This window comes from Spea bombifrons, chromosome 5, assembly GCF_027358695.1.
Source record: "Spea bombifrons isolate aSpeBom1 chromosome 5, aSpeBom1.2.pri, whole genome shotgun sequence".
In the NCBI taxonomy this organism is placed as follows: domain Eukaryota; kingdom Metazoa; phylum Chordata; class Amphibia; order Anura; family Pelobatidae; genus Spea; species Spea bombifrons.
Genome location: NC_071091.1, coordinates 89,767,027 through 89,779,033, shown reverse-complemented (window position 1 = coordinate 89,779,033; position 12,007 = coordinate 89,767,027). Strand labels below are relative to the sequence as shown.

At 38.9% G+C, this 12,007-nt stretch overlaps 1 protein-coding gene across 2 annotated transcripts; it reads right to left on the bottom strand.

Moving 5' to 3' along the window:
* Positions 1–6,754: 6,754 nt before the first annotated feature.
* Positions 6,755–11,688, bottom strand: GDAP1 (ganglioside induced differentiation associated protein 1). Of its 2 annotated transcripts, XM_053466807.1 has the most exons (6): positions 11,532–11,688; positions 10,382–10,574; positions 9,920–10,093; positions 8,729–8,823; positions 7,554–7,668; positions 6,755–7,281 (listed from the first exon to the last, which is right to left on the bottom strand). In XM_053466807.1, exons 1-6 carry the CDS (start codon positions 11,625–11,627, stop codon positions 6,902–6,904), a joined length of 1,053 nt encoding a protein of 350 aa, XP_053322782.1. In that variant the 5' UTR covers positions 11,628–11,688; the 3' UTR covers positions 6,755–6,901. The 2 variants fall into 2 exon arrangements, with proteins under 2 accessions (XP_053322782.1, XP_053322783.1); XM_053466808.1 differs by lacking the exon at positions 10,382–10,574 and having other exon boundaries at positions 11,532–11,666.
* Between the last annotated feature and the right edge of the window lie 319 nt (positions 11,689–12,007).

Sequence of the window (12,007 nt, the reverse complement as noted above, 5' to 3'; positions counted from 1 at the left end):
GTCCCCTTCAGCATACCAAGAATGGAAGCTGCTATAACTACAAACGGGGAAACAACTACATAATAATGTCTATGTATTTAGAATGCAATGTTATAAAGATCCCTGTTGGTGTAATGGTCAAGTGTCCCAATACCTTTGTCCATATAGTGTATATTCACATTAGGTACAGGTGAAACATGGGTGACAGGAACATGTGTTTTTAATCACATGACATGAATAGTTGAAGTTTTTTCTAAAATACTAGTATAATGAGATCTGCATACTGTAAACTATATACAGTATAATGGTATATATATAGATCCTTGTAGAGATTGTAATAGATACTAATAACTTCACTCTGATATTGTAAAAGGGTATATAACGCATAGTTAGAAGGGCAAGGTCACTCTACCTCTACATAGAAGCACCAGGAGTACAGATTTACCCCTGGATGCATTATTCTAAGACTTTGGCTGAAGGGAACAGACGGGCCTACTGAAAACCTTGAATAATATACTTGGTGGAAAATATGCAATTAAAATTAAGGCCTACGTCTAACGTACCTCAAATATTTTCAGTTATAGTTTCCTGAATCCAGATACCGTCCCACAGATTTCCTATAGTAAATTGTGGAGATTGTTAACTCATCTGTACAATATATCAAATTTTGTAAAGTACCTCAAATTTTGTACTTTCTGGTATAACTTGTGTTCTGAGATGACCCTATTTAGCATGATGTTTTTCCAAGCAAAGTTTACCATCTAAACTTAGACCACTTCTCCATGGCAGCTTTCAAAAGAAAAACATTTTGAGGTAAAAAGTGTGGTTACAAAAATGCAACAATTGGTATTCCATGCTGTAGGGGTGCCAGTTCAAACGAAAAATTTGAGCATGTATTTTTTCATGATAATGGGAGATTAAAGGGGAATTTACAACAGGCCAGTTACAGAGATGTTCATTGTTTTAAGAAATGTGGGTTATTTGCTGAAGTTACAGAAATGTATCATGCAAGCTCACTAATAATTCAAACAATGCGGGTAAAAAAAAAGCTAACAATCACTAAATCTAACATAGTATGTGACCTTTCTTAAAATGCAATAATAATTTAAAACAATTGTTTTATTTTATGCTTACATATAAATATATATTTATTCAAAGGTGTATATGGTTAAGCTACTGACACAATTATTACCGTAAGTAGTACAAAAAGGGGTTGCCTTATTTTTGGTTCTCAGCCTAAGTGCCACCTTACGTTAAAAAATAAATTTTTTGAGAAATTTATTGTAAGGGGTTTTCTTTAGAAAACAGTCAGTGTCTGCTTGAAGACAATCGCCGCCTTGCCACCAATTACGCACTACTCCATTGGTGAAAAATGTACGTTTCAGCAAGATCAACATAGGAGAACTTCACTAGATCTGGAGTAAAAACAAGCGTCTCTCATTTCAGGTGCAATGACAGATTACACACTTCACTTCCTCTTATTAGTACAGTTCTAATTAATCTTGATATGCATTAATTTGGGCAAAAACTATACTTTCTTAAGTGATAAAGAAATTAGGAAAATTGTGTCGATACCAGAGGATATGTACTACACTCAACACTTCTTCCTTTTCTTCTTATCATTATTAATATTACTATTATTATTAATAATAGCACCATCATATCATTGTGCGGTGATATGAACTAATGGCTAGGCTTTAAGTATCAATTTAACTGTCACATTTCAGATTACTAGTCTTAATTCTTACGCCTCTATTAAACATTTTTAGCAATATACTGTTTTTTCATTTATGCATTTGGAGGATGATGCAATATCACAGCTGATTTTTTTTATGAAATATTAATCAGAATAACATTTTGAACATTAAGTATGTTACGAGCCGGATCCAATCCCAGTTTTATTTAAGATGTGACGGTTCCCCTTTAAAACATTTGATCATCGCATTCAATGAACATATCTGCTGGCTGTTCCAGAGCCTCCCGCTCTCCTCAATCATTTAGTGCAATTGCAGGCTGGTAACCAACCGCAGATATTTCTGTTGGCTCATATTTTCTGCCTAAATCACAGATCACCAAAAGCCTGCGGTTAATGCAAATTTATCCTGAATTCCCCCCCTGTGCTAACATTTATCATTCTCTTTACAAGACTGCCTTTGTCACAAACATCAATAGTTTTTGAACACACTGTTCTCCTTTATTTGAAGACAATCTGGCTGGTTTTATACTCCTGTACAAGTGAAACAATTAAACTTAGAAAATGGAAAATGATTGCCTTAGCAAGCTGATGAACTTTAATTGTCGAATAAAGAACAGATGCTTAATAGAACAAAATCGACATTGTGATCCGGAGCAGTGATAGTTTTAGAACACATAAATATCTGTGTTTGAGCCAGATTAATTTGTGTCAAATAAGTGCCCAGCTGCAAATTGTATTACCAAAAATGGTGATATTGCTCCTCCGACGGCTAGGGCTGCTGTGAGTGTTTTTAATCTATTATTATCTAGAGTAAGAAACATCTGATATTCAAAGCTGTTGTGCAGCCTTGTGCTACTTCTGTGCCTTCTGCTTTCTCTGAGGATGATGGGAGAAACTGCTCAGACAGCAAGGTCTACATTTTAAGGAGCATTTTATTAAAGCATTATATGATCACAGATTGTGTATAATGTTGTCACAATTTTACTGCGAACAATGTAAATCAGGTTAGAAAGGAAAAGGAGAGAAGAGAAAAGATAAGAGTAGATAAAGATAAGAGTAAAGGTGCCTTCAGATCCCGGGCACTAGTTTATGGTTGTGATAAGTAGAAAAGGAGCCCTCACCAAGGGTCTTCTAAAAGCTTCTTCTAATCCAAAGAGAGCCTGGTGCCTTTCGGTGCAAACTTCTCCACCCAAGGTTCCCAGGTGTGATGGTATACTGTAGATGTGATGTCGCTTACATGGGCACCACATCTGTACCAGTTTGTTATTGCTTTGATTTACAATTATTTCACTGACTCTATTGTAACAGCGCGATGGAATCTGCTGGTGCTATGTAAATAAATGTATTGTAACTCTAACATGTTAAGCAAATACATCTTAGCAGATCTATCATTTTATTATTTTCTCCAAAGGTTCAATCCAATTAAAACAAAGAATCGTTTAAGTAGTGGTTTCAGTTTCTATCAGTGCCTGCTTTCGTGTCACATGACTAGTGTTCATCGCAAAAAAAAGAGTATGAATGAGGTAAAAATTTCCGTGATTAAGGAACTATTTCGAGGAAGGGTTTGGACATTTAACGGCACTAGGAATAAGGAGTAGGTGGAACAGCACCTTTAAATCACATATTAGCAGCACAAAGCATTTCTCTGATAGCTTAGTACACAAGATTAATGTGGTCACGCTGGGCAGGGCCTAAAGTAAGGACCAATCAGAGTGCACTTGCTGCATTCTGATTGGTCCCTGTAATGCTCAGTGTTTCAATTCCCACAAGGACAAGTGTCCTCTGTTGCCCACCACACTCCAAAGCCTCTGTTCAGCCCCTCCTGCTCTCTCAGCAATAACCTGCTACCTCCCATTCCCCTCTGCTGGGACCCTTCCCTTCCTGCCCCCTGTTCCAACCAACTCCACCCACTCCCTCCACCTCCTCACTGATTCGCCCACCTCCTTCCTGCCCCTATTGCCCTGACACGGCCACTACAGCTCACATCTGATCCTCCCAGCCCATTCTGCTCCAACCTATCCCCTCCAACACCCTACAGCTCTAACCCACCTATCCTGCCCCTCATCCCTCCTCTATCCTGCCCCTTCTGTTCTGAACCACACTCTTCTGCCCCCTTGGCTCCTCAGTGCTATGCAAATGAAAAGGCCATTGTTATATGTTACTTTAAGATGACTAGACTGCTATTTGCAAATGTTCTAAAGGCTCATTAAGTTTTCTAATTACAGCTAGATATGTCACAAGAGAGTGGTTAAAACTTAGGCTGCAAATTAACATTTTTTTAAAAGAAGGATTGTTATAAAGTATAATTTGAAGTCAAACTAAAATAAAGCTAAAAAGGGGAAAATGACACATGGTTATATTTTGTTAAAGAAACATTGTTATAATGTGTAATTTAAACTCAAAGTAAAATAAAGCTAAACAGGGAAAACAGCATATGGTCACGCAAAAGAAAATGTAATGAGAACATGGACAGTTCCAAAACCTTGAGTGTTTCCAAAGACTAATGAAGCAATAAGAATTACAAGAAAATGATCGTGTGTAGAGAAGTAAGCATGTATACGAAAGGGTTAACACTTTCAAATAAATCTGTATTATTGAAGCCAGGTCCTTGGATTGGACCTTGTGCAACCATACTTGGATACTTCCCAGGCTGAGGCTGGAGTTCTTCCTCTCTTGGGCAGTGGTTTACTAAGCAGTACAGCTAGCTAACCATGGAGGCAGACCTAGCCACACGCATGGCCATGACTAGCCTCAAACAGCGTTAAGTGGGCCTCGAGTAGTGGAGACGTGGAACGTGCTACTCCCCTGCCCAGAGAATAAGTGACCCTGAAACCTAAACTCTGAGAGCTCTCAAGTTATGTGTGCAACCTTGAGTAATTTATATAGAGAAAGCATGGCCCAAAATAAATCCAATATCAGTCCTGTACGTGTATTTAATACATTCATGCTATCCTATACCTAAACCATGCTACCTATAATACAAATACCGCAGGTTTATTTGTTTTAAAACTTCAAAGCCCTTAATACTACCTAGAAGGAGTCACAGAATGAATTAAGTACAAAGAACATGAACAACTAAAGATAAACTGTTGCAGTAACTGCATGCTGACATCTAGTGGCAAGTAAGCTGTACTGCTGGATTTTCAGGCTGTAAAACTATCACAATAGAAAAACTGAAACTTTCCAGGGGTTTTATAATCATAAAAATAAGTACTTAAAAAGGCAACATAAAGCTAAAGTAGTACTCCCTTTAAAGGGATCCAAAACAAACCTTAAAAATCCTCATAATAAACACCCCATGGATACAGCGGCCTTGGGCAAGTTCATCAGAAAGCCCAGGGAAAACTTCCATGGGCAGCAGGTGTGAAACTGGCCCCTGGGCTGCTCTTACTTAAACATTTCACAATGATTTGCAATTTCATAGAGAACGTTCACAGTGTCTGTAGGCAACATTTACACTTAGACTGGGTCCTTTCTGTGCTCTTTTATGGGCTTTACAAGCAGTCCTTTGTGGTGAATGTAAGTTGGACAGTGGTGTACTTTGTATTATGTCTGCAAAATGAGTTTGAACCGGCTCTGTTGGTGGACAACATGACTGTCCTTGCCCCCTGGGCTGAGTATTGGTAGCTCTTCCAAACTCCCACACACATTTTTATGGTTTGGTCGCTCAAACACAGCATAGGGATATGATGTCATTTCTCACTTTCCCACTGTATTTAGCCACTTACAGAAGCAAACCACATTTAACACTTCTGTTCAATGATCGCAAAAATAATAAAGGCTTAACACTAACAATATTGTATTACATAGTAATGTAAGTGTGAACAGTATGCCAGAGATTTATGTGAAAGTAATGTGATATTGTTGGACTCATTTATTAATGCCATATTAACACATTTTACCCAGGAAATAAGTTATTAAAACATTTCTACACTAGATTATACACTCAAACAGAAATCCTTTATATATTTATTGTTTCTGCATGGCTTCTATGTTACATTTCCTATAAACAGGGATTATTTATACATACACAAACATGTATTTTTTAGAAGACATGCACTAATCTCTATGGTATACGCATTCATAAAAGCAATATATTAGCATGATTGTGAACAACTAACAAACCTTATACTGTGATTTGTTTCACTTCATGTTTATTTTAGCACTGTGTTTTAATATAATTTAGAATCCATGTTCCATTTGAACTGCACAATAAATAATAAGTTAGTTTATTTAGTTTCATATTACATTTCCAACACTACCAAAATTATTTTCTCACAAAACAGGCATCTAGTTACAATGAGATTTTTATGTTTTAGATTTGAATATATATGCCTTCAATTAAACAGACAACCAAATAGATGGTAGAGGTTTAGATATATTTATAAGACCAACACATGAAAATGAAACACATTGAAATCACTCTTTGATTATAGTGTAAGTAAGGTCATGTACCTTGGCAGCCTCTGTTTTTTGTCATCTAACCGCACACGAACACCGTCAATGGCCAAATTGAATCTAAGGATACCAAGTGTAAATGAATTGAGTTGCGAGGTTATATGATATATTAGAAGAGATAAGAATCTAGGATTAGATTTACATTCCAAATACCAATATGCAGAGGTTGTGTGACACAAGCCAAGCCAGACTTTGAATGAATAGAAGAGGAGATCACACTAATAGCTGTTCAAGTGCATCCTTTTTCTCTAATAGCAAGCTTGCTCCTGGCTGGGCTGTGTACTGGTCCATCAACATGGACCATACCAATATGTAACTACTCTAAAGGTGTCAATCCGCACAAATATTAAAGATGTGCGTTTGCTACAAAAGAAACTGAGTTGTCCATCATAATGAGGCAGCCAGCATGGACAAATGTAGGTGGAACTTCCATTTAGCTATACCCACTGATCTCCCTTAATTGTTGACATGACATGGTAAAAACACAAATTCTAGCAGACATTAGTCTTAGAATCCTACATGATGCAATTTACCTGAACCAATTTTGTCGCGTCAAGACAAAGTTACCTTATATTTGTATTTCGTTATTTTCTGGTAAAGGAAACAGAGCTACAAATATCATTTCTGGAATGTCTCATATTTATTGTAAGAGCACAATGATAAGTATTTCACTTCAAGTCTGGGACACATTTTTAAGCAATCCGCATTCTATCTAAAGAGAGGAGCCTAGATATGATGTAACTTTACACCACAGATAATTGGAAGAGACTAAAAAAAATGCTTTGCCTTAATTGATAAGAACATATTGAACAGTCTTTTTCTAACACACATGAATAAAACATAACCAGCCCCTGCAAGCACTCCCACTACCAGAGTGGATCCCAGGAAAGAAGGTGCGCGCTTCTTGGCCACGCGGAACGCAGTTGGTAACACAGCAGAAATTAGGATATTGTTAACATTTCCTAGTAAACTGCTAAAAGTCTTTCTTTGAAGGATACGCTCATAATACATCTCCAAATTAGGGCGCTTCCCGTTACCCCAGTTTCTTCTTGCAAAACCAAGAAACTTCAGTCGATGTAAGGTTACAGCTAAAGAAACATCTGCCAGACTAAAAAACTGTCCACAAAGCCATGACTCCTTGCCTTCATCTATATCCAAGAGAAATGACAAGACACAAATTAATTAACGATACAAAAACCATGAGATCCATCTTTATGTATTTATACTGCTGTCTCAAACACACGGTAACAAAGCATGTTTGACTGAATCCAGCTGCATCAGTACTTTTAGCCCTAGCGAATTTGTCCATCTGATACTGGAATCTCTGGATATCATTTACGCTGTTCTTATTAAATAGGCTAAAGGCTGTGACTTTTAACACATAAGCTGCCACATAAAGCTTTGTAAAAATACAGCTTACCCGGTGTTTCCTCAATTCGTCTCTGCAGTTCAGTCTCAACCTGATCCAAGACCTTTTCTAGCTCGTCGAGTATTTTTTTCAAGTATTTTATGTTATCATGGTCCATCAATTTAGTCTACAAAATACAGAATAAAGTATCGGTGATAAAAATTATTCAGGAACATTTAGTTTTGAAAGGGATGTTATTCACAATTGTCTAGTGTACAATCACCATAACTTACTAAGAATTTGAATTATAATTATCTAGCTTGACTTATATTTTTCTAGCTTAGAAGATTCTTAACATTTAGCCTTATCAAAGTATGACTATTTTATAAGTTCACTACTAATGGTAACTATCCAGTTTAATATAGTATGGTAAAATCTTTTTTTACATTTTGTGGTCATACATAATTATTGAGGATATATAGGGCTAACTGCACACCCACATTGGGGTAATTCCTATGCACAGTATAGTGTGTATATATATATATATATATATATATATAGATAGATAGATAGATATATATATATATATACACACACACACACATATATAAATCTACACACATTGAATACTATATATATATATATATATATATATATATATATATACCGTATATATTTCCCATGATAAGTTAAACTATCCATGGATGCCTAGTTTAAAGCAAGCAGAGTGCAGGGTTTTAAAGCTGGAGGCATTAGTTGCTGTGAGGGGAAAATGGTTATGTGACCTTATGGACTGTGCACCACATGTAAAGACATAAATAAAACAAAACAAGAAAACACATTTCCCCAGTATTTCTCAGGATATGCCAATCCAAATAATATAACTAAAGAGCTGTTCTTCTCTTTTTGTTTGATCTTTAACAAGAGACAGCAAGCAAAATGAGAATGCTGTAGGAAATGTAGGGGAACACTGAACAGCTGAGGGTAACGCCACTACAGACCAAAAAAAGTTGGCATTATAGGTCCACTTTGCAAACCACATCTTATGCATGGTTGACACTGAAAGGGTTAAAGCACCTGTTTGTTGAGTATGTGCAGTAGTTCATGCATGCAACATGCTGCCAGCCCTATAAAAAAATAACACTTTACTGAACAATTACAGATTTATCTATTGCAATACATGCACAGCAACTGTATGTTTCATATAGCACACGTTAAAACTCCTTTGATGGATCAGAAAGTCATACCTTTAGTCGCTTTTGTTTGGCTATGTAGGCGTCTTCTAGATCTGGGTTTTCTTGGGCAAGCTTCTTGAGCTCAGACTCAGTATTACCGATCTGAGCTGCATATAGAGAAAGCATCACATTTAGTTAGCATCAGGGATTTGGCCTACTATCAATCCAGCATTCCATCTGTTCAGTCTTTGGAAACATCGACAAACAGAATGAGATACCAGATAGATCGGCTCATCTGTCCATTTTCGTCCTGCTGTAAAAGCCTCAAACCTTTTTGGTCCTTGGTCTTGCCTCATATTCACCGCGATACCCAAGCATGTTTCAGTTGCCTCACTGCTTTAACCTCTACAACGCCGGCTGGGAGGCTGATAAACTCATCTACCACCCACTCAGCAACCCTCTATTTTTGGACTATTACCTCTAGTCTCAAAATGTCTTCTCCTTTGAACTATACATCCTTAATTGTTGGATCCCTTTATGTATTTCAATATTTCTATCACATCTCTTCTCCAAGCTATACACATTGAGATCCTTCAGTCTTGATATATTTTTGGTAAAAAAAACATTCATCCTGTAATCCTCTTTTCTGAACGCTCCACTCTAGGCGAGATCTGTAAAGATGCATAAGCGCTTTCCTCTTACAACGAATGCCCCCAGCTATAAAACCCAGCATTCTGCTTGCATTTCACACTTTTCTGTTACAGTCTTGACAGGCCGGTTGCAATTTTAAGCCCGACCCTGATGAAGTTAAAACGATCATAGGAGGCTTCTGTATGCATTTAATGCATTTCTGATTTCCACTAAGTGTGTGCCTTTTTTGTTCCAACTGCAAATGCATGGGAGGATTCTGTAGAACGTGTCTACATGCATTTGCCCCTTTTACCACCTCCCAGCTATGTGCCGTGCAGAAGGTGTTCAGCCTCTCCTGTCACGTGGTCTACTTAACATCAGTCAGCTTCAGAGCTGGCTCAGCAAGCATTCCCTGTTCTCATTGATTCCAAGCAGTGGAGCAAAACATTGGACCACAGAAGAGGTCTTCCATTGGAGCAAAGCACATGCAATGTACTGATTTAGCGAATAAAGCCCTTTGTGTATTCACATTCATCATGTGTAACAAAATACATCTATTTGAGCTCCCCACAATGGGTGGTTCTTATGTCCATGTGTGAGTGAGCGCATCATTAGACCGGGTCATATACGTACTGCGAATTCTTGAGGTTGCGTACGCTGGTATCATGGAGTCCACGGTTAGTTCCGGATGTAGAATGCAGCCATGCGTATAGGCATCCATGGGTAGCGAGTCGAGTAACTCTCTGTAGTGTTGCACTCTGGGATAATACATGCTACCCTCTTGTGGCATTAGCTTGAGAGTGTTTTCTGTGAATGGAATATAGAAATATATATTAAAACTTTTGTTTCAGATATGTGTAAAATAACACCAAACGATGATTATTTTTTTTAGAAAAGTGTGATTTGAGAACTGTTCATTTGCAAGAAATATATCTGGAATTCACATCCTGTAAATATTTGAATGAATGTATACATATTTACGCTATGTATAACAAAATACGGCAAAATGTGGTCACCCGGCACTACTACGGAATATTGTTTAGGTCAATCTGTCGTGCAGAAAAGTATTTGGAAACACATTAAAAAAGAAATTACCATCTCTGAACGTGTGCTCCAGATAGTCTATTATTTGCGTAGCTTCACAAATGATAGTTTCTCCGTGAACTAGCACTGGAACTTCTCCGGAAGGGTTCAAGCGCATAAACCATGGCTCATTATGTTCACTCAAGGGAAGACTCACATCATGTTCCTCACACTTCAGTGATTTTTCTGCTATAACTAGTCGTACCTGCAAGGGAAGCAAATGCTCAACCGAGGAATAAATTAACATCCTTGGGAATTTATACAACTCAATAACATGCTTGGTTTTCTAGGGTGCCTTTGACGTGATGTAATCTTAGTATATCCATTAACAGTGTACTCATACGGCTACCCACAGTGCACTCACACGGCTACCCACAGTGCACTCATACGGCTACCCACAGTGCACTCATACGGCTACCCACAGTGCACTCATATGGCTACCCATAGTGTACTCACGTGGCTACCTGTGTAACTCTACGACTACTGGACCTTATTTGTTTTGCATTCATAACTCCCAGACATTTCATGTCTCTTACAATAAAAAACTGATTTTCACTACCGTTGTATCCTTTGTGGCAAGACACACGAGGTAGGGCCATGTAACTCAGTGGCCAGGGGGCCATATAGAAGGTATGCTCTGGGAGGAGGATAAAAGAACCTTGGAGAATAAACCTGATGGGTCATGCCTGATGGGAAGATTTCGTGTGACAGCCCAGATTCCTGTCACATTCCCCCAACCTCTTCAGTACCTTTAGGGCCCAAACCTTAGCAAAAGTAATCACACGGGGAACCTCCCAGAGCACCCTGTGCACAGCATGACACATTACAGTCATAGCAGCATGGACACAAAAAACAACACCCATCTGCACTCCCCACCCTGGCCACCGAGTCCCGGTATTCTTTACCAGCGAGATGTGGGTGTGACGATAGGCAGAAAAAGCCTCCATCAGTGAAACATACCTCCCCCTTGTTGTATGTGTCCATGTACACACATCTGTACACGGGACCGGGTCATGCGACACACACACACCACATAGTACGGATTCTCACTGAATACAGCTTAATTGACACCCAATAAAATGCCATGTGACCACGCCCCCCTCCTCCGGGCTCCAGCCTCGCGGTGAGCTGTCCAGGTGCTGAAGCCCGAGCCAGCGCTCACCTTCTGGGAGGTGAATGAGTGCGTCCAGTGATAGAGGATCAGCTTGTCCCCGGCGCTCGGTTTCCCGGCGGGAAGGATGTCTGTCTGCTCGGCCATGTCTGCCGGAGAGAGATGCTCAGCAGCAGCCGTCTCCTCGCAGTACCGTGTCGCTGCCTCGCCTGCGGGAGCAAAGCATTCTGGGAGATGAAGTGCATAGAAACACGTGATCAGCACCGGCCCCGGCCTGCCAGCCGCCCTGACAGGAGGAATGTTTTATTAGCAGAATAAGGGGGTTTATAAATACGTTTTAGGAGAGACGCGGGAGACGTCCCCGCATTCATATATTCATTTACTGCATAGAATCGTAATGTATAGGATTTGGTAAAAATGACCCCCCTGCTTGTAGTGGAGACGATACATATACTGGCTGCTGGAAATGTATTTGATTATAGACTCCCTGCAGCTGAATAGGGGCCCTTGTATTCCCTATGGCCACC